General features: G+C 36.0%; 1 protein-coding gene across 2 annotated transcripts in view; it reads right to left on the bottom strand.

Annotated features, from left to right (window-relative positions):
* Positions 1–328: 328 nt before the first annotated feature.
* Positions 329–27,891, bottom strand: part of LOC128642402 (cytochrome P450 2K1) — a 316,728-nt gene continuing 289,165 nt past the window's right edge. For both annotated transcript variants that reach the window (XM_053695165.1, XM_053695166.1), the window contains 3 exons: positions 15,556–15,743; positions 4,563–4,704; positions 329–2,981 (listed from right to left, as the gene is read on the bottom strand). In XM_053695165.1, coding sequence (XP_053551140.1) covers positions 2,794–2,981; positions 4,563–4,704; positions 15,556–15,743 — 518 coding nt within the window. In that variant the 3' untranslated portion in view covers positions 329–2,793. The remainder of the gene's footprint in view (positions 2,982–4,562; positions 4,705–15,555; positions 15,744–27,891) is intronic.

Here is a 27,891-nt window from a genome sequence, read left to right as displayed (position 1 = left end):
GTAGAACATATATAAAGTGTTCACATAAAATTATTTATATAAAAATATAATAAGTAAAGTGAAATAAAACGCAATAAAATAAAATACACAGTTTAATTAAAAAACAAATAATTTTCTTTGTTATAGTTCATACTGTAGCTCTAATTCAATTTACAACGAATTTTTGGAACATTAAATATATTTCACCAAGCATTAAAAATCAAAGTTGTAACAGAGTGTGTTTGTGTATATATATATATATATATATATATATATATATATATATATATATATATATATATATATATATTTATATTTATTTATTTATTTATTTATTTATATATGCAATTTGCTCAATAATTTATCTATATGAAGGCAGAGATGTCTAATTTAGAATTTAAACCTTTTGGTTGTAGAGTTTGTAATTTATACATTAATTTAGCTTCTTTTCTCAAAAATTTGAATTCAAAATTACCCCCTCCAATTTTGTTTCATTTTTTAATTGGCCAAAATTTGAAGTCTGAGAGGTGAATATTGTGTACCTCTTTAAAAAAATGCTGGTATAGGTTTCTTGTTTTGCCATTTTCTATAATCTAGAGATGTTCCTATATCCTTTCTTGTAGCATTCTCGTTGTTTCCCCTATATATTGACTATTACACGAACATTCAATGAGATAAACTACCCCCCTGTCTTGGCATCTTATCATATCTTTTATCTGAAAATTCTATCCTGTTTGTTGTGAAATAAACTCTTTTCTTTTATTAATTAATTGACATGACTTTTAGCTAAAACATGGAAAGAAGCCACTAAGTTCCTTTTCTAATAGGTTTACCTGTTTCATATATCTTTGTCTGTTTTAAACTCACTTGGATCCAAGAAAGATTTCAAGTTTCTGGCTTTCCTATACACAATCCAAGGGTATGGGGTAATCTTGTTCCCAATTATAGGGTCATTAAGTAATAAATGCCAATGTTTTCTCATGATACCATTTAGGGTCTTAAAATTGTCAGTATAATTATTTTATAAAGGGACATTGATAATAACATTATTTGCCGGTTATTTCACACCCTTATTTTTATGTTCTAACAATGTTTTTCTTTTTCTTAATTTTATTTCTTATTTTGCATTAGGGATAATATCTTTTTTTATACCCCCATCTTTGAATTTTTGTTCTAAGATCTCTGCTTGTTCTAGATAATCATTTATCCTAGTACAGTTACATTGTAGCTGAAGACATTATCTTTTTAGGACATTCTCTTTCCACCTCCTCAGGTGACAGCTATTAGAATGGATCCAGTCCCAAGCAGTTTGGATAAAGGGTTTTCTACCTGTACTATTTAAATAAAGCATTACATAGAGGTAAACTTTACAGTACACATGTATTACACATTTTGCAGAGAAAGGCCCAGTTTTAATTGAGATGGTAAAGTTTGGAAAATGGTGATAACATAAAAATTCTCCATAGACCTTGCTGTTTTAATACTGCTTCTGGATACATATCTAATGCTCCCTCAATACAGAGCTAGGGATTATCCCTCACTCCCTAACTAGCGTGCATACTGCAAGGGAGTCACTATCTGACATGACTGGGTTCCTGATGCTGGTTCTGTTCTGGTAATGCGCAGTACTGAGTAACAGCACTTTATTGTGTTAAAATCAGAACAGGAGCAAAGATACAAACACAGGCCACGTTTCCATTGATATAGTAAAGTTTGGAAAGTGGTGATAAAAGGATTTATCTCCATCAAAGGCCTAGTTTCCATTGAGGTGGTAAAGTATGGATACTATGGAGAATTTTTATGTAACCACCCGTTTCCAAACGTTATCACCACAATGGAAACTAGACCAAAGTCTATGTAGAATGTTTATGTTACCACCAGTTTCAAAACTTTACCAACTTAAAGGGACAGTATACTCCAATTTTCATATAACTGCATGTCATAGGCACTACTATAAACAAGAATATGCACAGATACCTATATAAAAAAAACAGTATAAAACCTTTTTTAAAAACTTACTTAAAAGCTCCCAGTTTAGCACTTTTGATGAGGTTATGCTGGGACACACATTGAAAGGGGTTGGCAAAACAGGAAGAGCAAAAACGTGCCCCTCCCATGAATTTGAAAAGACAGATTACACAAACAGGAGCAAGCGGGAATCTGTAGACTTCAGTCTACATTATTAGATACTTTGGGGCTAAGTTAAGAGTCTGAAAATCAGCACAATGTTATTAAAAAAATAATCAAAACTATACATTGTTACAAAACACTCCCAGATCTGCTATATAAATGGATCATCTACAAAACATTTATGTAAAGAAAAATCTAGTGTACAATGTCCCTTTAATAGAAACTAGGCCTAAGCACGTTAAACAGATAGCCATGCCTGCCTGTGTGCTCCGGTAGCAATGCTTGTATTGGTTTATTACTCCTGAACTGGTAGTAACCACAGTAATACATTAGCTTATGACCATTGAGCTAAAAATGTAACTTCTCACACATTGCTCTGTGAAACCACCTCCTTTAAAATTTCACAGAGCAATATGTGAGAAGTTACATTTTTAGCTCAGGTTTCTGTATAAGCTAAAGTATTACCATTTATATGAATAAAAAGTTAATGTTAGAAGTTAATTGGAAGAAGGATAGATAGCTTTAATTTCATTCTTTGTTAAATAATTGAGCGGTTTAAAATTACTTTGTCTTCAGCTCTGCTGTACCATTATATTAAATGAATGATGGCTTACATATATATGTATGTTTTTTTTAACTATTATATGTTTGTATTTATTGTCCTTTTTTGGTAAGAACTCTAGGCTAGTAGTTGGAGACAGCACAAGTCTTATATGGCACGGGCCATAAGACGAAACCAATATCTGCATCCAGACTGAGATCATCTTCTGAGATGCCTGGTGGAGGATGGAAGGTAAACTTCTGGAGAAGACCAGTAAAAAATAAGAAAATCTCCATTTTGGCCAAACTTTCTCCAACACATGCTCTTCTTCCTGCAAATGGACAGCAGTACAATATCATCAAAAAGACACATTTACATGTACACTATTAATAATAATAATAAAAAAAATCTTGGTCTCTTCATTTAGGGAAGTAGAGGACATCTGTCCAAGGATATATCCACCATCAATTGCATTTTATTGTGGATAAGGTGTATTACAAGTAGGGATGGACGAATGTGCTTAAAGTACAATTTGTTTGGTAGAACAAATAGTCCTGTGTACATTCGTTTTGGACAACTGAATGTTGATAAGATTGAAAATCCATTAAAATTCGGTAATCACATGTTACTTTTGTTTTCGAATGTTCATAATGAAATCGAATATCCACATTCAAAATTTCAAATGTAACATTCGATTTAACAAAAACTATTCAGTAGTTCAATAGTTCATCTGGTAGGGAATTTAGTAAATTGATACATAATAGATACAAATCTATAAATTTGAATGTTTCTATTTTGTATATTGCATAATTCGAATATGACATTTAAAGAGAGCATTAGAAATACAAATATATAGATTCAAATTTTTAGAATTGAATTATTAGAAAAATTTGAATAGAATAGTACATTTAAAGATAGCATTAGAAAGATTATTACATAAAACGAATGTTAGAATGTTGTGCAAACATTCAAAATTTGAAATGAACGAACAATTGTGTTAAAATTTGTTTCAATTTTCAAATATTGCAAAACATTTGCCCATCCCTAATTACAAGACAACTCTTAAAAGTGATTGTCATTTCATCATCGGGACTCAAAAAGATTTATATTTCAGTCTTGTATAAATAAGATATTCTAAGGGGTCAGTTTTTAACAAAAAAAATTATTAAACTCATAAGAATGCAATAATTTCATCATTAATGAATTTTGTCTGACATCAGATAACCATGAGTTGTAGAAGCATCTGACTTTGCACCGTTTAAATACAGTTTGAGACGAGTCGGATACACACCTCTAACCGGACAAGCATCTTACTTTGCACCGTTTAAATACAGTTTGAGAGTCGGATACACACCTCTAACCGGGCAAGCATCTGACTTTGCACCATTTAAATACAGTTTGAGAGTCGGATACACACCTCTAACCGGGCAAGCATCTCACTTTGCACCGTTTAAATACAGTTTGAGAGTCAGATACACACCTCTAACCGGGCAAGCATCTGACTTTGCACCGTTTAAATACAGTTTGAGAGTCAGGTACACACCTGTTACAGGGCAAGCATCTTACTTTGCACTATTTAAATACAGTTTGATAGTTACAGTAGATATACAAGCCTCATACAGGATGTGCATCTCTGTATCTGATGGCCTGGTTTTTGCCTATAGTGCCTGCTGGCCTGTTAATTGCAGACTTTTACAGGTGTGATAATATCAGAGCCAAAAAGGTTACAATATACTTTTCTTGAGATACCAAGAGATAAATTATGTAGAAAAAAAAGTGATGATAAACGTTCAACTGGAATAGAATCTCTCTCATGGCTTAAATATACTGGATAATCAGTTTTGTAATGTAGGTGAGGTTTGTTTATGTAGAAAAGGGTGTGATTTAGTTTTGTAATACATATGCTGCCTACCTGCAGAAAAAGGTATGAACGCGTCCTTTTTAACAAATTTCCCATCTGCATCCAAGAAGTGATGAGGATTAAACCTATAAGGAGTATCCCACTGAGTTTTGTCATACAACACAGAGGTAAGCATAGGAATCACTTCAATGCCCTAAAGGAGATAAAACAAAATTTTATTACTGAAATAGTAGAATTAAATATAGAGATATGGCTCCATTTAAGAAGCTCGGAATGCAGCTTTGGAGCACATTCACATGTGCAAGCCTGCAGCCGATAGTTAAGAAGCAGTGGTTATCAGACCACTACTTCTTAACCTACTACATCAACTCTAAATAGGCGTTTCTCAATTCCCTCTGAATTCTCTGTCCAAGGTGATTGACAGCCCATGTTCGCAAGCAATGGCCAGGCAAGGGCAGGAGGAGGCATTGAGCAAGCAGCAGTTTGTGTAATCATAAATGTGGGCAGTGTATTCCTGCATCCTGATTCCAGACTGACAGGGTCAAAGATGTTCGCCATGTCTGTCCACTGTCTGGGGGTTGTTACACAGGGGCATATGAATGGAGCTTGATGCCCCGTGTTTCTGGAGAGTCATCAGACTCGCCAGAAACAGCAGTTATGAAGCAGCGGTCACAAAGACCGCTGCTCCATAACCTGTCCGTCTGCTCTGAGCAGGCGGACTCACATCGAGTACGATCGGGTTGATTGACACCCCCCTGCTGGCGGCTCATTGGCCGTGAGTCTGCAGGGGGCGGCGTTGCACCAGCAGCTCTTGTGAGCTGCTGGTGCAATGCTGAATACGGCGAGCGTATTGCTCGCCGTATTCAGCTAGGTCTGGCGGACCTGATCCGCAGTGTCGGATCAGGTCCGCCAGACCTTGATAACTATGGGCCATGCAGTCCATAACATTTATATTGTTAGATTTGGTGCATTATTCCCTCACTATTTAATCTGTGTTTCTTTCTACTATAACGTGTATTTTATTTAGGGTTATGTTTACAGTAAACCTTTACAATTGTAATGTCCCCTAATTTCTAGTACTTTTTTCTCCCATTATTTTTCTTTCAAAACTCCATAATACAGTGTACAGTATTCTTTAACTCCTATCCCACCAACAGCCCACCAGCAAATCAAAATGTCAGGATAACTGTCACACCTGTGCCCGGGATTGATCCCTGGTCTCTGGGTTTCTAATCCTGTGGCTTCCATCTCAGCCAAGGCTTATTACTAAAGACCTGCACTAGCTAACTCTATGGCTCCATCTGCCTGCCAGCTTTAGGTGATTGTTTACTAATTAGTACACACTGTTTCAAGGAACTTATTAGGGATGGGCGAATGTTTCGCAACATTCTAAAAATGAAATGAATTTTAACACATTCGTTCGTACGAATCGATTTTCGAATGTTCAGTTTTGAATTTTACGATTACATTCGAAAATATTATTTTCGAAAAATTCGAATTTATATTTGTAATAGTATTTCTAATGCTTTCTTTAAATGTAATATTCGAATTATGCAATATTCTATATAGAAACATTCAAAATTATATATTTGTATCTATTATGTATCAATTTACTAGATTCCCTCCCTACCACATGAACTATTGAACTTCTGAATAGTATTTGTTAAATAGAATGTTAAATTCGAAATTTCGAATGTGGATATTCGATATAATTATAAAATTTTGAATTCAAAAGTGACATTCGAAAACTGTAAATAGCATTCGATTATAGAATTTTTAAGAAAATTCGTTCTTATCAACATTCGGATTTATAATTCAAATTTCGGTAATAACATTCGTTCTAACATTCGAAATTCAGAGATTTACACATTCGCCCATCCCTAATATTTATATAAAGTAACCATGTCACCTCTCAAGCAACTTTTTTCTAGGGAAAACACTCAAAACAGACCCAGTTTGGCTAGCTTAAATTCTCCATTCCCCTTATTAGCTTTGTGACCCTTCTCTGAACTTTTTCTAGTTCTGCAATATCTTTTTTTGTGATTGGTCCCCAGAACTGCAATCCATACTCAAGGTGAGGTCTTACCAGGGATTTATTTAGCGACATAATTATGCTTTCCTCCCTTGAATCAATGCCTCTTTTAATACATGCTAGTATCGTATTAGACTTAAAAGGCGCTGCCCTGCATTGTGCATCCATTTTTAGCTTGTTATCCATTGCTACTCCCAAATCCCTTTCCACCTCTGTTTGGCTAAGTCTTGTCCCATTTAAATTATACATTGCCTGCTTATTTTTACTTCCAAAATGTAGAATCTTGCATTTTCCCGTATTAAATCACATTTTACATTTACCTGCCCATACTTCTAATTTTTACAGATCCCTTTGTAACGAAAGTTCATCCTGCTCTAACCTAATGACCTTACTTAACGTAGTATCATCTGCAAAAATAGAGATGCCGCTATTTAATCCTTGCTCCAAGTCATTAATACAAATATTAAAAAGAACAGGGCCCAGTACTGATCCCTGGGGGACTCCACTGATTACCTTTGTCCAATCTGAGTATGGTCCATTCCCTACTACTCATTTCTCCCTATCTTTAATTCAGTTATTTATCCATGAGCTAACATTTTCAGCTATTCCCAGTCCCTTAATTTTGTGCATTAATCTGTGGCACTGTATCAAACGCCTTTGCAAAGTCTAAGTATATCACATCAACTGATTCCCCTTTATCTATATTTTTACTTACTTCCTTGTAGAATCTAATTAGATTAGTTTGACATGATCTATTTCTCCTAAAGCCATGCTGATTTGAACTCATATTCTTGTTTACACAAATATGATTCAATATAATCCCTTCAAATAACTTTCCCACTATTGATATCAGACTAACTGGTCTATGAAGTGCTGATTGAGGCAGGAAATGCATCAGCTGTGGTAAAGTCTGTGTTGCTGTGCCCTTGCAAACTTATAAATGTGCATCTAATAAATTGGACGTTTTAACTATATTTTCCCTTTGCTGGTTTTTCAAACGTTTTTTCAATCCTGTATGCTGTACCTCTTGTGAATTTTGTAACTGGTCTACAGCTTCCTGGATAATCCCAGCTTCCCTTTTTGAAGAGTGGCACCACATCAGCTTTACGCCAATCCTGGGGCACTATGCCTGAGGATAATGAATCTTGAAAAATTAAGAGTAGTGGTTTGTCAATAACAGTGCTAAATTCCTGTAACACCCTTGGGTGTATTCCATCTGGGCCTGGAGTTTTATTTACCTTAATATTATTGATTTTCTTCCTGATATCCTCTATACATAACCCAGTTAATGGTAAGGGCTGGCATGTTCTAGTTGGTACCAAAGTATCTTCCATTGGTTCCTCTCTTGTGTATACTGAAGAAAAGAACTGATTTAGTATCTCAGCCTTCTCACTGTCACTGTTAATCATGCTACCCTCCACGCATTTTAATGTACCTATATTGTCCTTCTTAGATTTTTTACTATTTATGTACTTAAAGAACCTTTTAGGGTTAGACTTAGAATCCTTTGCAATTAATCTTTCATGTTCAATTATGGCTTATTTTATTGCCTTTTTGCATTCTTTGTTACATTCCTTATAAGTTTGGTATGTTGAGTCTGTACTATTTTCTTTGAATAATTTAAATGCTCTACGTTTTTTTCCTAATTTCTCTTAACACATTTTTATTTAGCCATATTGGCTTGAATTTTGTATTTTTATTTTTATAACCATATGGTATATGTTGATATGTATATTTATTTAACAAAGTTTTAAATGTTATCGATTTATCCTCTGTATTTTTATTACAAAATACTTTGTCCCAGTTTATGTTATTTTTTTTTTTTTTTTTTTTATAAATATTTTTTTATTGAGACAAACGAAAATAAAGTAATACAACTCCACATGGGTATGCGCAGAGAAATTACAAAAACAAAAGGTAAACAATAAGTCTTAGACAATGGTATAATAGTTATTATCTTGTACTTAACACACACATAGAACTTCATTAGCTGGTGCGTATAGAAGTAGAATTGCTCAGGAGTAAATATAGGGTCTCATTTTAGTGGTATAGAAGGTGTTATAGATATAAATTGACCAAGTTATATCCCTATTTCAAGAAGGGATAGGCCAAAAGGACCACTCCCTGTGAACTAGATTGGATATAGAGTGATAATGTATTAACAGATGTACATGTCCACTTGTGGTGGGGAAAGTATTTATCAAATAGCAGACTGGGACTTTTGGAGTATACAAAGTATCTATGTTGGTGGAGGGATATAACTAACAAGAGTATGATGAGAGAGGAAAAAGATTGCAGCGGACAAGAGCCGCTTGTATTAAAGAAAAATGGGTATAGGACCCAGGGAAGGGGGGGGGGAGGGAAGAGGGGAGGCAGCGCCATATTAGGTCTCTCCACATTAGATGTAGCTGGTGTAAAGATGGGAATGATAAACCTGATAGGTACTCTGGACATGTGTTTGGAATATAAGGAGCGGGAGAGGTTAAACTTGCTGGTAAATAGCTAAATATTCTCTAATCTCAGCTATGATGAATTTGTAAAGACTTATAAGTAAGGGGTAATATGCATATTCAACATTAATCAAATCTCTAGGGGGGTAAATATTAAACAAACAAACAGATAGTAGTTAAGTACTAGTTTCATATGTTATGCAGTCACGATAACAAGATGATACAGAGTAATATTAGGTTAGAATCAAGGAGCTTTAAAGTAGAACTCTGTCTAACTTAAGCAGTATAAGCAAAAACAGTAATCTGACTGGTATTTAAGCTGTGTTTAGGAAGGGTAGCTGTCTGTGTCTAGCTTGGCAATACAGGTTAACAGTTAAAATAAAACATGCACGGCTGATTAAAACAATTGTTTGACATCTAAAGCTGCTGTTATGTATCTAAGTAGATGAAACTAAACAGTGACACAAACTACTTAAAATCAATAATTATCTAGCATGTACTAACGCTCTTTAAAGTACAAGATTATCAACTGTTCACATGCAAACACCATGAACCCATTGACAAAGTATATTTTCACTTCGTGGTGCCTGTCTGAAGGAACTGCCTGCGCTGTAGTAGGCGCTAGATAGCAATAGGTACAATATGAGCTTTTTGGCCCAGTCATTAAAGTGTGGTATCACAGAGGAATATATAAGGCATACAGAGATAGCAAATTGTGAGGGAATAATACTATATACAACAAATAATGAATATAAACATACTAGCCTACTGCCCTCTGGCTTTAGGTGAGATTATAACTGCTGTTAGGGCAAGCAACTAGTGTTAGTAACTGGAATAATGGAACTTTAAATCTGCGACATGTGTTGGGAGGCTGTATATGTGTCTCCAATACCTGTGCGATCTCATGGGTCTGTAACTGAGTATAACTGACACTACCCGGGGCAGGACACAGGCGCACACACAGTATGTAGCAAAGAGGGACTATATTAACATTTCATATTGTATAAAGAGCATCTAGTTATTAGCAATAGGTCCAGGGGAGAGATGTATACATTATCAAAAGTTCCGGATCAGGTGCGGAGATAATATACATCTTTGGGACGCCATTGTGACTAGCCTATACCATCTCTGACTAGATCTGACCAGTTGCGGGATAGGACCAATTCTCCATTTCTACAATATACTGAGGCTGTGAAAAAATCTTGGTTGACCATTGTAGCGAGCCGTCTTGGGGGCGCAGCTGACAAGCACATTGTCCATTCAGATGACCGGCTAGTTGCGATGTGGCCTTGAGGGAATCCCCAATATCCCATCCAGGAGTCGGCCGCATCTCCTAGACAGGGCATCGGGGGTGAGAAGGAAAGTTGCCGACCTGTTTCTGCACTTAGGGTAGATAGCTGAGGGCGCGACATGTGTCTCGTAGTTGTGAGTCTCTCGAGGTCGGGAGGCAGCGCCAAGTTTATCCCTCTTGTTTGCCGCGGTTGTAGAAACTGAGCGGGTGTGGTAGGCGGGTGGTGAGTGTCTGGACTTTCTCTGCTGTCATTCGCCTCCACTAGCCCCACGGACTTCTTAGGCTCTACGGAGCTATATTGTAGTATCCGATCTATAGTGGGGTGAGTCTCCGGTGTTATAGCTGTGTCCTGCTCAGATGGTGGGAGTTGACTTACGTCCTCTGCAATGTAGTCTCCTCTGATGGCAGCTCTGAGTCCGGCAAATCCCACATCCATCTTGCGATCGATGTCTCGCAGCAAGGCTAGAATTTTGAATTGAAATTCCTCCATCTTGTTAAATGAGTCCAGTGTACAGATAGGCCCATAAAACCTTAGTTCACCAAGGGGGGGGGGGGGGGGGGGGGGGTTGGGAAGATGGCAAAATGGGAATATACAGGCCGCCTCCTGATTTGAGTAGTTTAGCCGTGTGGGGTATCGGGTGCAATACTCCTTTTTCCGGGCCACACTCCTTCAAAAAGAACAAAACAGAAGTTTAGCGCAATCCTGGAGGACAGTGTCTGTATAGTTTGAGTAGATATTGAAAGAGATTGCTAGCTCCAATATAAGGTGGTGTCCTGCGTAAGTAATCGGCTAATTCAGCTCCTGGAGAGTTTGATGTGCAAATCTTGGTAAATCTCAGATCCACAACATGAGTAGAAGTGAAATCCGATAATTATAGGGTTAAATGAAAGTTATATCTCGATGCTATTTATATATTAGAAGTTTAGCCCCAGGAGCTTCATAAAATGTGACCGATCATGGCCGCCTCTAAGCCACTCCCCCCCAGTTTATGTTATTTAATGATTTCCTTAGATCGTTGAATTTTGCTTTCTTAAAATTAAAAGCTTTAGTTAAACCTTTAAGATACTGCTTATGAAAAGAGATTTCAAATGTGACCATGTTATGATCACTTTTACCTAAATGTTCTTTTACTTCTATGTTTGATATTATGCAGCATATTTATCAAAGTGCGAGCGTTCATGATATGATGTATGCACTGTTGGCATTTATCATTGCACAAGTAGTTCACCAGAACTGCTTGTGCAATACCGCCCCCTGCAGAATCACAGCCAATCGATTTGCGGCCAATTATTTCTGTCCGCCGCCTCAGAGCAGGCAGACAAGTTGTGGAGCAGCGGAAACAAGGGGCATCAAGTTCCATTCGGAGCTTGATAATTCGGCCCCTATATCTGTATTGTTTGATAGCACAAAATCCAATATAGCTTTATTCCTAGTTGGCTCCTAAATTAATTGCGACAAGAAGTTATCCCTGAGAACATTTATAAATCTATCCCCCTTAGCTGAATTACTAGTTTTATTGGCCCAGTTTATATCAGGGTAGTTAAAATCTCCCATAATTACAGCACTGTAATTAGCAGCCTTACCTATTTGCATAAGTAGTTGAGATTTCTCCATGGCACTAATGTTGGGGGGCTTGTAGCATGTTCCAAGTAATAGTTTTTTAGGATTTTTTCCTCCACTATTTATTTCAACCCACAGGGTCTCTACATTGTCACCTGTATCATCATAAATATCTTCCCTTATTGTAGGTTTAAGGTTAGGTTTAATATACATGCAGATTCATCCACCCCTTTTATTATTCCTTTCTCTTGTAAATAAAGTATAACCCTCTAAGTTAACTGCCCAGTCATGCGAATCATCCCACCAAGTTTCAGTTATACTGATAACATCATAGTTCTCTTCTGCAACTAAGAGCTCCAGCTACCCCATTTTACTCGTCATGCTTCTTGCATTTGTTGTCATACATTTAATTTTCATGTGCTTTCTGCTGCTACTTGGTGCGCTTTCCTCCATACTTTCTAGTGTGACATTTCTTAAGTCATCCCTTCCTTCAGATATTATAGGAGTGACATATTCACTGACTGATCTCTCTGTTCTATTGTGTTCTAACTGACCCTCCCCCTTTGCCTAGTTTAAAAGATTCTCTAAACAAGCTACCATCCTTTCCCCCAACACACCTGCACCCATGTCATTCAGTTGCAATCCATCCTTACTGTACAAATTGTACCCAAGTGAAAAGTCAGCCCAGTGCTCTAAAAAGTCAAACCTCTAATTTTTACACCATGTTTTTAACCATGAATTAACTGACCTTAGCTCCTTCTGCCTTACTGAGTTAGCACATGGCACTGGTAATATCTCCGAAAATATTACTTTGGAGGACCTTGCTTTAAACTTGCTCCATGAAGTCATTTTTTAGAACTCTCCATCTCCTACTGATTCCTTCATTGAAAGAATACGAGGTCTTCCTTCTAATATTATTATATCATGATGCTGGAAAGACAGTTTTTATGTTGTTTTCCCATTTTTAAATTAAACAAATAAATCCTGATTGCGCAAAAAATGCTAAAATATAAGTTTAAAAGGGGTTTATTCAAAAATGTGTTTATCTTGGAGTATGATAAAAATGTATTTTACTAATCCAACATAATAAAAAACCAATTAAAACATTAAATACATGTGCACACAAATGAATACAAACGAAATTGCAAAGAATGTTTGCGAAATAGCAAGTGTGAATAATTGTTATGTTTTAAATTTTACATATAACACTCCACAATATAGATGAACACATTTATATACAAACACAATGTACCTCAGGACTTAGAGTGCTGTATATATGTATCCTGTGTAGTGGATTCTTTACCACTATTTAAGTTTCTATTTATATTAGATACATAGCACCTAAGATCCGAGAATGAGTATGAGTTAATACAATGTTCTTGCAAGAAGCAATATTTAGGAGAGACCACTAGAACTCTCAGAAATAGAATAAGAGAACACCTTTACAACATTGAAAAAGGTGACCAAGAAACAAGGTTATATGAATATTTTAGAACTATTCACAAAAATAACACTAGAGATTTTAAATATTGGGGGTGTGCAAGGTGAAAAAAAGATTGGAGAGGGGGGAACTTTGAAAAAATACTGTTACATCAAGAAGCAAAAATGATATATGAAATACAAACCCTATTCTATCAGGTTTAAATTCCAAATGGGACCTTAATCCATTCATTTTAGAATGAGAAGATATCCTCAATAATATGATTTATTACTATTGTTGTGAAAAGCTATGTATGTTCACTATCACTATAGTCAGTTGATAGTACAACTTTAGTCCCCTAAGACATTCAAACAAGAATATATATTACCATATGAATTGAGTTCATGACGGTTCTTAATCCACTTTTAAAGTATAAGAAAATATTATGCACGGTATGGAAATAGCTCTAATTTTAATTTTGTTATTAATGAGTTAATGGCGATAAATGAAATAGAAATACATTTTTATTTTTATGTTTGCTGTAAAAATGTTAAGTCCTATTTATTTGAAAAAATGTTAAGCACTATTTAGAAAGAGCATACACTATTTTTTATATGTGATATCTATGTAACTCTGTAGTCCACCTTTAATTATTAAGAGGTAAGCAACCACCAATCACCTAAGAGCAGCAAGTATTTAAAGCAAACATGGAGATAAAAAAAAAACGACGGCAAAACGAGTTGATGGTGTTTCACTCAATATCACATAAACTGTGAAGGATTACAAGGATTGATAAAGGATTCAAAATCTCTGCACATAGACACTAATCCAACCTACAGGACTCCAGATTGGCTAAGCGACAATCACATGACGACGCAGTGACGGTGACGGACCAGGAGTACTATCCACTATACACCTGTGAAAACGGCAACCAAGCAGCTTTTACAAAGTAAGTTGCCTAAAGTAAACAAGCCAAGGATACAAGGAATTCATTCAAAAAGGGGTTATTTGATAGTTTTATTTAACACACCGTTAAGAGAGCTATTTGGAGTACGTATACACGGACCCTTGCATTGTATTGCCTGTATGATCTTTCCTAAGACAGACTAATCACGCTGCTTTTAAAAAGGACTACCAAGCGGTCGTGGCTAATTAGATATTTTCTTTCTTTTGATCTTAAAGTGAATGTAAATTTTGATGCTTAAGTGCCCGGTTTTTAAAAATTTTATTAAAAACAGGGGCACTTTAATTCATCAAAATTTACATTTCACTCCTGTTGTTAAAAAAAAAACGTACCTTTTAATCTTCACAGCAGCTCCAGCTTCCTCCGGTCGTCGCAAGCCATTTCTGATGTCAGAAATGATGGATAGGTCATCCTCCAATCACAGCTTCTCCCCTGGGGGAATCAGTGTCTGAATCAACGCTGTGATTGGAGGAAGCCGTATTCCTCATTTTAGACCCAGGAAGAGTCTTTGCAATGGGTGGAGGAAGCTGGAGCTGCTGTGAAGATTAAAAGGTAAGGTTTTTTTTCACAACAGGAATGAAATGTAAATTTTGATGAATTAAAGTGCCCCTGTTTTTAATCAAATTTTTAAAAACCAGGCACTTTAGCATCAAAATTTACATTCATTTTAACTATTTGCTATATATTTAGTGACCGGTCACTACATAATTGTGTATGTTATAATTGTGTATGTTTTATTGCTTATTAAATACACTTCCTTTTTCAAAATTGATTTATTTTTTAATATTGATTTATATATTTTTTTATTTTTACCAAGGAACACATTTTAGTTAATTAATTAGTTTCTCACCAAACATCAATTCTTTTCACCCTGTAGCTGTTAGCGCTCCTATATATATCTCTTGTTTCTTATCCACAAACACCTCCCTGCTGGTGGGTGCAGGGATATATAGGAGCAAGGGCTTATATCTGCACAACTCTAAACCTTTCACTATCTATTTGAATTATAGAATCCCACAAAAAGGCAGTCAGAACTATATCACGGGCTCTTCTGTGGAATTGGAATAAATCCGGAAAAGAACTCAAATACATGATACACTACCTAAACAGCAACTGGCTGTAGCAGGTTTAATGTCAGGTGGGGGCGCTAAAATGTTGCTTTTGTATCTATCTAACACCTAAATTAGCAGGGCATTAACCCCTTCGTTGTTGAGCCATTTCAAACTCCTGTTCTGGAATTGTTTTTAGCATTTACAATTAAATTACTTTTTTAATTTTTTTGCTATGTGAAAGCAATTTGCTGTTCAATGAATTCAGTAATCTCACCTTTGGGATGTGATACCCTCGGAAGTGAACATCTTTTGTAGTCACATGGGATAAATTTAATGGAACTATATTAGCAAATCTCTGTACTTCATGCACCACTGCATCAGTATATGGCATGTTCTTCCGATCATCCACTTTAGGCAACTGTCCCGGTTTAATGAAAGTCTTAATTTCTTCTTGAACCTTTTCTGTAAAAACCACAGGACATAATATTAATAACACCATTCAGCTTACTTCTGTTATCAAATTTGCTTCCTTTTCTTTACTTCCCTTGTTGAAGAGTATGCTAAGGAGCAGCCATGCACTACTGGGAGCTAGTTTAACACATATGGTGAGCCAATGACGAGAGGTATATATGAGCTAGTTTAACACATATGGTGAGCCAATGACAAGAGCTATATATGTGTAGGCGCCAATCAGCAGCTAGCTCCCATTAGTGCATTGATGTAGGTGTTCTCTTTAACATCAGATAACAAGCAACTTTGATAATAGAAGTAAATTGGAAATGTTTAAAATGACATGCTCTATCTGAATCATGAACTTATAATTTGGACTGTACTGTCCCTTTAAACACCTTGAGATTGTACTAAAAATGTTTAATTGTATATAGTAAAAAAAACTTTGCAATATACTTTTATTTATTTTTTTGTCACCTTTTTCTGTAATTTATCTCTAAAAATGATGTGCTTTCCAATTCTGAGAAGGGGAAGTCCGGAACCCAGATTTAACTCTGCTACATTACAGACCGCTGTTGTTATTTGGCCTCAGAAGAGAGGGAAACCTATCTTACAACATGACGGCTCTCATTGCTTTATAGACACTAAAACTTTACACTTATTTCTTTTTCCAATATTTAAACAACTAATATAGGGTTTCATCACAACATGTTATTTGACGATTATCTAAATGTTAAAAACATAAGCCCTTTTTAAATTTTGACACAATCACAGTCAACCATTTTCCATGTTTATAGTCAACATTTTTTTCATTATTGTTTCCATGAAACATCTCTATACTTAACTCATTGTGCCAAATGGACGTAGGTACTATGTCACACAGTACTTTGCTCAGCGTACTGTGTTGATGTAGTACTTACGTCCAACACTCTGGCGCATGTGCATATGAAGAATGATCACCGATACAGACAGTGACACAGACAGCTGCTAGTACCTAAGATGGCTGTGATCATGGTGGGGTTAGAAAGCTGTTCAGGGAGGTGGTAGGGTAAGGGGGGATACCTACACTGCAATAAATAAATATAATATAATATATATATATATATATATATATATATACACACATTTAAAAAAAGCCCTAAAACTTAATACTAACAGTCTGCCAGTACATAAGATGGTGGTAAGCAGTGGAGGATGGGGGGGGGGCTTTTTGGGAGGGATCAGAGGTGAGAGGGTAATACCTACACTACAATGATACTACCCTTGCCAGCTAACTAATTAACCCCATTACTGCCAGGAATTTTAGAAGTGTGGTGCACAGCTGCAATTAGCGGCCTTCCAACTACCAAAAAGCCATGGCAAAGTCATGCATGTCTGCTATTTATAAACAAAGGGGATTCCAGGGAAGCTTTTACAACCATTTTGTGTTATGACTGCACAAGCGGTATGTAAATAAATTCAGTGAGAAACCCAAAGTTTTTAAAAACTGTCATAATTGGATGATGTTTACAAAACAGATACAAAACTTTTGGGGGATAGATATGGTTTAAGCACAAACAAATCTCTAGAGAATATATTTGTTATTGCATAGTACGTTTTTTGTGAACATATTACCTTTGTATCTAAGAAGAACTAATTCTAAAATGCTATTTGTCATCCTTTAGATATATAGAACTAGCATAGAGAATTGACATAGCCATATCGTTAGTACCCAAGGTTTAAATTCCACTGTAAAAAATTACAGAAATCCAAAAGTGCGGATCAGGTCCGACAGACCTCGCTGAATGCGGAGAGCAATATGCTCTCCATATTCAGCATTGCACCAGCAGCTCTTGTGATCTGCTGGTGCAACGCCGCCCCCTGCAGATTCACAGCCAATCGGCCGCTAGCAGGGGCTGTCAATCAACCCGATCGTATTCGATAGGGTTGAATGACAGCCAATCTGCCGCTAGCAAGGGCTGTCAATCAACCCGATCGTATTCGATCGGGTTGAATTTCGGCGATGTCTGTCCGCCTCCTCAGAGCAGGCGGACAGGTTACGGAGTAGCGATCTTTAGACCGCTGCTTCATAACTGGTGTTTCTGGCTCCATATGGAGCTTGATAGATATGCCCCAGAGAGTGAAGAGTTAATTTAACTGACTTCTCTATAGAAGACTGTAATGTTTGTACTTTCAGTGGGTTGAGTAGCTTTACATTTATCTTTACAAAAACTAGGAAAATTCAATAGCAAAAAATATGTTAATTAAATTTTAAGTTGCCACTTTAATGTGGACAAGCTGGGAAATTCTGATTTTAGTATTTCCTCAATATAAGTATGTACTCCCCAATTCTGAACCTTTAGTAGTTAAGTTAAAGGGACATGACACCCACATTTTTTCTTTTATGATTTAGAAAGAGAATGCAATTTTAAACATCTTTCTAATTTACTTATATTATCTAATTTTTTTTAATTTTTATTTTTTTTATTGAGGTATAATGCGTAATTTAACAATTCAAGCAATAATTCGCATGACATGTAAGTACAGAAAATAACTATATTAACACTGGGAAAATAATATAAGTAAAAAAAAAGAAGAACATTAATATACTCAATGTCACCGGGTATAATCATGCCATACATTTCAACCTCATGTTTTCTGTTTTAAAGCATCCCCATTAAAATATATTGACTTAAAGACATGACACCTGCCCCCAGAGAGATATAAAGGCCACTCTTGGACCTCCTGAAAAATAACTATACAGCAACAGGGGGCCTTGGGGGAGAGGAAAACATGAAAAATGGGCCACTCATGGACCCAGGCTGTAATGGGAAATGGTTGGTGATCAACACGAACATAATAAATGAATTACTTGAACAAGCACCAGTTATAATTTTTTCTTATAAAGGGGTAGCACCAGTAAATATATAAGTGAAACTAGGTAGAGATAGGCTCTAACTCGACAGACTACATGTATAGCACTCTTGGGGGTTAATATAGGGTATAGTTCTAAATGGTATGAGAGAACTTGTTCCTTTAGGCAAAATAGAGTTACTGATGGTCTAGTGAGTTTGCGTGTTCCACGTTAAAACATAACTTTTATTGAGTCAAACTTAATATAAAACACTGGAAATAAATTTAAAAACACACTTAGATGCTAAAGACTCTGTGGTCAGCCTGTTCTTTGTAAGTAGATTTTAGCCAGGGGGGTTCTAGGTTATACTGGAAACCTTCTAAAGTATAGTTGCAACAAGTAAATGAACCTGATGCACACTTGTAACAAGAGGTCCTGTAAAAGTTGTGTGTATATCCGTGTAATGGACCTAACAGAGTAAATTGTTCTGAAATAGTCTTAAATAGTATTAATCTTGATAAGACATTACTTGGTCATACACAACAGTTACTGTGTATTACAATTAAACCTGTGGTTAATACAGTTCTATTTCTATTGTATCACCTTAATACTGTTTGCTGGTGGATAGTATGCTTTTTATGCTGACATAGGGTGATGAGATTACCTTGAATCTTGTTAAAGAAGTTAATGGTACTGTAGTCAGCAGTTTTAACCCAATGCATTCACTCTAAATGTCAGATTAAATGATAGGTTAATAGTCCACATATCAGCAGCATATAAACCTATAGTTATAACGTAACCGTTATTATCAATTGGATAAGAGAGGTGATCTTTATATTGATATAAATGTGCACTTGTATATCGTGTTTCCCAGGCAGTGTTAATTCTCATTAATAAATATCATACACACTATTGTTACTCATGTACGGTTCTGTCGTTTCGTTTAGAGTATGCTGTGTTACAATTTAAATGACTGATAAAGACACACTTTGCATGTAACTTTGTAACTATAGTGTAGCGGTTGTTGCCATTGGGTGACAGAGCTGTTTGCTGGTTATGTAGAGAGTTTTAGGTGTAGCTCACTCGAACACAAAAGCTGTTTAATTACAGCCCACTCATGCACTGCCGGTTAGACCGGTTCAATTGGGGTTACTGCTAACCACACCACTCGGTATATAGCCGATGGAGTAGATGTAATTTAACCGGTAATCATTAGGTTATATGCCCGTATTGTGTATCAAATATTTGGTTCCCAGTTTACCGGTAAAACTATATCTGTGTCGAGTGGCTCTCACAGCTCTGCCCCAAAACCAGATATACAAATTTAGTATATTTTGCGCATCAAGTCTGTTAGGCGATTATCGAGCGTGTAAGAACCAACATAGTTAAATTTTAACCAGAATAATGGCCCCCAAAGGCTAGTGTATAAATAAACTTAGAGCAGGTTTGTTACTATAGCATTCTAAGGCTCATCTAAAAAATACAGGAGCTCCAGGACTCCTCACCAATTCCCTAACGTCCCTAACATGTTTCGCCCTAACGGCTTTCTCAAAGGGTGAGCGCGCCGCTCACTGACTGATTATTTAAAAGATTTTGGGTCCCGCCCTTCTGATGACGTCATAATTCTCAATGCTTTCTATTGGATCCCCGTATCATCACTGGTGGAGACTGCATAGTGTTGTTAATACATTGCGATCCATTTCAGGACATTGGTGTATTCCTATCAGAACTGTCAATCAATTATTAAAGACCATTTCATCTAGTCGCGGTTTTTGAACTATTGTGACATTCATTCCCATAACGTTGTTTATTGGGACATGTGTTTTGTAAAAGCAAATATTTATTTTTTTATTTATTTCAGAGGCAATAAAATTATTATTGTCATCCTGTTTTCCTTGTTTTTAACTTGCTTTGATGGAATAACTACTGTTAACTAAATCTTATAATGTAACATTATATTATTAATTGCTAGATGAATGTGCAGTGCTGATGTCAGAAATTGTGTTTCTTGTGACAAAATAGTGGTAAATAAAAAATAATAAAAAATATTTATAGAAAAGTGAATAATCAACCAAAAGATCCAAGAATAAAGAATCTGGTGCACTTGTGCTAGCTGGATATTTGTGTTTGTTTTAATACGTATGAATCAGTCTAGTTATGTGACTGTGTTTGTGTTAGGTTAGCTTAAGAATTAAAAAGATTTAGTATAGATACCCTTATTATTAAGTGATGGTATCTATTGTGTAGTATAAAACTTAGTGCAAAGTTTCAATTTTTATGTGAATTTTACTTAAGTCGAGCGAGTTGAACTTAGTTTGAAGAATTTCTATTAGAAGTGATTGTGACAGTGTGTGTTTACTAGCTTTGGTGACCAGGTATTGTAATGTTACATTTTGATGGTTGTAGTAATCAGTTTTTTATAGGAATATGTTATTTTTACTGTATATGGTTAGGTCTTATATTTGGTAGTCCCTATTGGTATGTGATCTTGACATATATAAATGATTCGACAGATACTGACAGTAGTCTTCGCATTGATTTAGCCAATCGGATCAATGGATGTATAATATTTCCCAGATTGGGGTCCTATAGGGTTATGAGTATTGACCTCACACTTGGGGTCCTGTAGGATTGTGAATTACAATCTTTACAAGAAAGAAGAGAAGTTGTTATTCTCGTTAAGACCTGAGGGTTGGACTGAATTCATTAAGAAAATCCATCTACTTTCTGCTTGTAGTAGTTTGTTTTCTAAGTTTCCACCCCTTATACCCAGATTTATTTTTTGTAGGCCTAAACATTTCAGATCACTTTGTCTACAATTGTGTTTTTTCATAAAATGTCTTGCTACTGATGTTAGTTGTTTTCCTGCTTGTAGGTCTTTTGCTGCATTTTTGATGTTTCTAAGATGCTCTTGCAATCTTGTTCTTATTTTTCTAGTTGACATCCCTATGTAAAATAGGTTACATGTACATTTGATTGCATAGATGATCCCCTCTGTTTGACAGTTAATGTGTGAATTTATTGTGTGGGTTTTGTTAAATCTGTCCTTTACTGTATGTGTTTTCACCATGTGACAACATGTTGAGCATGTGCCACATTTAAAGGATCCTTTAGTAAAGGCCGTAGCTGTCTTTTTCTTTTGCAGATGGCTAGGGCTGATTAGATCTTTGAGATTACTACTTCTCCTATAACCAGTTAGGATTTTTGGTCCTAGAATTTTGTTTAGGATAGGGTCTGATAGTACAATATGCCAATTATCTTGTAAGATTTTCCTTACTTGTGGGCTAGCTGGATTGTATGTAGAGATAAATCTAATGTTATCCTGTTGGGTTTTTTGTTTTTTCTGTAGGAGCTCATTCCTGTCAGTGCATCTAGCTCGATGTTCTGCTTTTTTGATTGCTCTTTTACTGTAACCTCTGGCCAATAGTCTTGTTGTTACTTCTTTGGCCCTTTTGTTGTAGTTGATATCTGAGGAACAGTTTCTCCTCATTCTGGGGAATTCGCCCACCGGTAGGGCTTGTATGGTGTTTGGTGCATGTGCACTTGTACTGTGTAAGACACTGTTAGTTGCTGTTGGTTTTCTATGCACATCCATGGATAAGAGTCCTTCTGTGGTTTTACTGATTTCTAAATCCAGAAAGTTGATCTTTGTTAGACTGGTTTCATGAGTTAATTTGATATTGAGCCTATTCCTATTAAGATTTTGGAGAAAGAGATCTAATTCATTCTTGGTGCCTTCCCACATAAACAGTATGTCATCTATAAACCTCATCCAGAGGGGAATTTTCTCTAGAAACTGTGAGTTTTGATCAGAAAAGACATATTTTTGCTCCCACCATCCTAAAAATATGTTGGCGTAGGTAGGGGCACAAGCAGTACCCATTGCTGTTCCTCTTTCCTGTAGGAAGAAGCCATTATTAAAGGTAAAGTAATTGTGTTTGAGTACAAATTGGAGTAGGTGTAATACAAACTCATCATGTAATCTGTCTTCCTCTGATCCCATGGTAAGGAACCACCTCACTGCTTCTAAGCCCAAATCATGTTCAATGCATGTATACAATGATTCTACGTCCGCCGTTACCAACCATGTTTCAGATGAGATATGAATGTTTTCCAATCTTTTGAGTACATCTGTGGTATCTTGGACATAGGATGTTATTTGAGTTAGATAGTTTCTCAATCTGTGATCTACAAACTGACTTGCTTTTTCAGTGAGACTGTTTATCCCTGAAACGATTGGTCCGCCTGGGGGATGTTGTTTGTTCTTATGAATTTTGGGGATCAGATAGAAGGTTGCCACTGTAGGTTTTGTAACTTTAAGAAAGTTGTACTCTCTATTGTCTATGATGTTATCATTTTTGGCCCCTTGTATCAAGTTAATATACTTGTTCAAGTATTCTTGAGTTGGGTTGTACCCCAGTTTTGAATAACAACTCTGATCTCTTAATTGCTTATCTGTCTCCAATCTGTACATGTTCATAGGCCATAGAACAATGTTGCCCCCCTTATCTGAATTTCTTATGATGACGTCTTGCCAGGATTGCATATCTTTTAATGCTTTACGTTCTTTCAATGTTAAATTCTGATTGGCATTTCTGTTATTTTCAGGGATAGACATTATCTTTGCACAGACAATCTCATTGTAGACTTGTAGTTGGGAGCACATTTTAGGCATGAAAGAGGATTTGTTTTTAATTTTATTTCTCCAATTGTCCCTTGTTTCAGTTGATGTTTGCAGTTCACCTGTTTCAGTTACAGTTTGCATTTCACTTTCAGAGAGGAGAGTCTCTAGATTTTCCAAAGTGGTTCTTTCTTCGTCTGAGAGTGAATCTGAGTCACTTCCATTTTTAGTTAGATGGAATCTTTTCAAGGCAATCTTCCGGAGGAAAAGTTGAATATCTTTAATTATTTCAAATTTGTCTGTTGCAGGGGTCGGACAGAAGGTCATGCCTTTTGTGAGAACCTCTATATGGTCTTTTGTTAAAAGTTTTGAGGATAAGTTGATAATTCTTAGGGAGTCTACTTCATCTGTGAGAAGGGACTTGCCTAAAGGAACAAAGTCTCTCATACCATTTAGAACTATACCCTATATTAACCCCCAAGAGTGCTATACATGTAGTCTGTCGAGTTAGAGCCTATCTCTACCTAGTTTCACATGTTGAATACTACATAGCACCTTTAGCAGTCCATATTTTCATAGGGGAATTATCCCCATATATATTAAGGACAAATTGGGGCTAAATAGGGAATTAGAAATATTTAAGCCACATTAGGCTAAGTAGTGCCGTTGATACCCCCTCTCTCTAGTAAAATTTGTGCACAACCTGGTTACCAGGTTTTCTCATCAACAGAGCACACCTATATAAACCTCACAAAGACCTACTGTACATCATGTCTTCCAAATGGGAAACAGATAGAGCATCTAGGCAACAAAAAAGAGAAACTGATTTAAACTTGGTTTTTGAAAATCCACCTCACACAACCCAGATTCTATGAACCAAACATTAAAGGAAATTCACAAATTAATGTACAAACAGGATAAAGTATGGTGGAACCATCACTTTTTTGAAAAATATATTGAACTCAATTTAATCCCAAGAGGACTAAGAATCCAACTGTTCCCTGCTTTCGAATTTAAAAATCCAGAGCACAGTATAGAATGGGAGAAAGCTCTCTCAGAGTGTTCAGCTAAATTAATGCAGATACTAATTAAGCATGACAAAGCTGAATATGATATTCTAGAGAGTAAAATACAAGAAATAAACATCAAACTACAAGAATTTGAAAAGTTACAAGAATTTGAGCCACTTTACAAACAATATCAGAAGGAGCTGGACAAATATGAAGAGGAAATAAAATCAACAAAACAGGGTAAACTATCCAGAGACAAAAATGACTATGCTAACAACAAAGTATACAAATGGAAAAAGAAGTTTAACCCTAATACTAACAAACCCTCTAGGGTAAACATTATACAAAGTGATGTCTCGGACACAGAAGGAGAGGAATCAGAAACACACAAATCTGATAGTGAACCTTCTATTCCAGTAACAGATAGCCACATGAGAATCACAAGGGGTAAAAGGAAAGATTTTTTAGGAGGAAAGGCCTCTTCAAGTTCAGACATACCAGAAGAGGCAGGGGGAAAGGCAAAAAGAAACAACAAAAGCCAACCACACAACAAAACAAACAAGAAAGGATGGAAACCATACCAGAGACCCCCAAGTCCCTTCTCACAGATGAAGTAGACTCCCTAAGAATTATCAACTTATCCTCAAAACTTTTAACAAAAGACCATATAGAGGTTCTCACAAAAGGCATGACCTTCTGTCCGACCCCTGCAACAGACAAATTTGAAATAATTAAAGATATTCAACTTTTCCTCCGGAAGATTGCCTTGAAAAGATTCCATCTAACTAAAAATGGAAGTGACTCAGATTCACTCTCAGACGAAGAAAGAACCACTTTGGAAAATCTAGAGACTCTCCTCTCTGAAAGTGAAATGCAAACTGTAACTGAAACAGGTGAACTGCAAACATCAACTGAAACAAGGGACAATTGGAGAAATAAAATTAAAAACAAATCCTCTTTCATGCCTAAAATGTGCTCCCAACTACAAGTCTACAATGAGATTGTCTGTGCAAAGATAATGTCTATCCCTGAAAATAACAGAAATGCCAATCAGAATTTAACATTGAAAGAACGTAAAGCATTAAAAGATATGCAATCCTGGCAAGACGTCATCATAAGAAATTCAGATAAGGGGGGCAACATTGTTCTATGGCCTATGAACATGTACAGATTGGAGACAGATAAGCAATTAAGAGATCAGAGTTGTTATTCAAAACTGGGGTACAACCCAACTCAAGAATACTTGAACAAGTATATTAACTTGATACAAGGGGCCAAAAATGATAACATCATAGACAATAGAGAGTACAACTTTCTTAAAGTTACAAAACCTACAGTGGCAACCTTCTATCTGATCCCCAAAATTCATAAGAACAAACAACATCCCCCAGGCGGACCAATCGTTTCAGGGATAAACAGTCTCACTGAAAAAGCAAGTCAGTTTGTAGATCACAGATTGAGAAACTATCTAACTCAAATAACATCCTATGTCCAAGATACCACAGATGTACTAAAAAGATTGGAAAACATTCATATCTCATCTGAAACATGGTTGGTAACGGCGGACGTAGAATCATTGTATACATGCATTGAACATGATTTGGGCTTAGAAGCAGTGAGGTGGTTCCTTACCATGGGATCAGAGGAAGACAGATTACATGATGAGTTTGTATTACACCTACTCCAATTTGTACTCAAACACAATTACTTTACCTTTAATAATGGCTTCTTCCTACAGGAAAGAGGAACAGCAATGGGTACTGCTTGTGCCCCTACCTACGCCAACATATTTTTAGGATGGTGGGAGCAAAAATATGTCTTTTCTGATCAAAACTCACAGTTTCTAGAGAAAATTCCCCTCTGGATGAGGTTTATAGATGACATACTGTTTATGTGGGAAGGCACCAAGAATGAATTAGATCTCTTTCTCCAAAATCTTAATAGGAATAGGCTCAATATCAAATTAACTCATGAAACCAGTCTAACAAAGATCAACTTTCTGGATTTAGAAATCAGTAAAACCACAGAAGGACTCTTATCCATGGATGTGCATAGAAAACCAACAGCAACTAACAGTGTCTTACACAGTACAAGTGCACATGCACCAAACACCATACAAGCCCTACCGGTGGGCGAATTCCTCAGAATGAGGAGAAACTGTTCCTCAGATATCAACTACAACAAAAGGGCCAAAGAAGTAACAACAAGACTATTGGCCAGAGGTTACAGTAAAAGAGCAATCAAAAAAGCAGAACATCGAGCTAGATGCACTGACAGGAATGAGCTCCTACAGAAAAAACAAAAAACCCAACAGGATAACATTAGATTTATCTCTACATACAATCCAGCTAGCCCACAAGTAAGGAAAATCTTACAAGATAATTGGCATATTGTACTATCAGACCCTATCCTAAACAAAATTCTAGGACCAACAATCCTAACTGGTTATAGGAGAAGTAGTAATCTCAAAGATCTAATCAGCCCTAGCCATCTGCAAAAGAAAAAGACAGCTACGGCCTTTACTAAAGGATCCTTTAAATGTGGCACATGCTCAACATGTTGTCACATGGTGAAAACACATACAGTAAAGGACAGATTTAACAAAACCCACACAATAAATTCACACATTAACTGTCAAACAGAGGGGATCATCTATGCAATCAAATGTACATGTAACCTATTTTACATAGGGATGTCAACTAGAAAAATAAGAACAAGATTGCAAGAGCATCTTAGAAACATCAAAAATGCAGCAAAAGACCTACAAGCAGGAAAACAACTAACATCAGTAGCAAGACATTTTATGAAAAAACACAATTGTAGACAAAGTGATCTGAAATGTTTTGGCCTACAAAAAATAAATCTGGGTATAAGGGGTGGAAACTTAGAAAACAAACTACTACAAGCAGAAAGTAGATGGATTTTCTTAATGAATTCAGTCCAACCCTCAGGTCTTAACGAGAATAACAACTTCTCTTCTTTCTTGTAAAGATTTTAATTCACAATCCTACAGGACCCCAAGTGTGAGGTCAATACTCATAACCCTATAGGACCCCAATCTGGGAAATATTATACATCCATTGATCCGATTGGCTAAATCAATGCGAAGACTACTGTCAGTATCTGTCGAATCATTTATATATGTCAAGATCACATACCAATAGGGACTACCAAATATAAGACCTAACCATATACAGTAAAAATAACATATTCCTATAAAAAACTGATTACTACAACCATCAAAATGTAACATTACAATACCTGGTCACCAAAGCTAGTAAACACACACTGTCACAATCACTTCTAATAGAAATTCTTCAGACTAAGTTCAACTCGCTCGACTTAAGTAAAATTCACATAAAAATTGAAACTTTGCACTAAGTTTTATACTACACAATAGATACCATCACTTAATAATAAGGGTATCTATACTAAATCTTTTTAATTCTTAAGCTAACCTAACACAAACACAGTTACATAACTAGACTGATTCATACGTATTAAAACAAACACAAATATCCAGCTAGCACAAGTGCACCAGATTCTTTATTCTTGGATCTTTTGGTTGATTATTCACTTTTCTATAAATATTTTTTATTATTTTTTATTTACCACTATTTTGTCACAAGAAACACAATTTCTGACATCAGCACTGCACATTCATCTAGCAATTAATAATATAATGTTGCATTATAA

This window comes from Bombina bombina, chromosome 11 (assembly GCF_027579735.1).
Source record: "Bombina bombina isolate aBomBom1 chromosome 11, aBomBom1.pri, whole genome shotgun sequence".
Taxonomy (NCBI): Eukaryota; Metazoa; Chordata; class Amphibia; order Anura; family Bombinatoridae; genus Bombina; species Bombina bombina.
The sequence above is the reverse complement of the archived record's forward strand: the minus strand, read 5'-3'. Positions and strand labels throughout refer to the sequence as shown.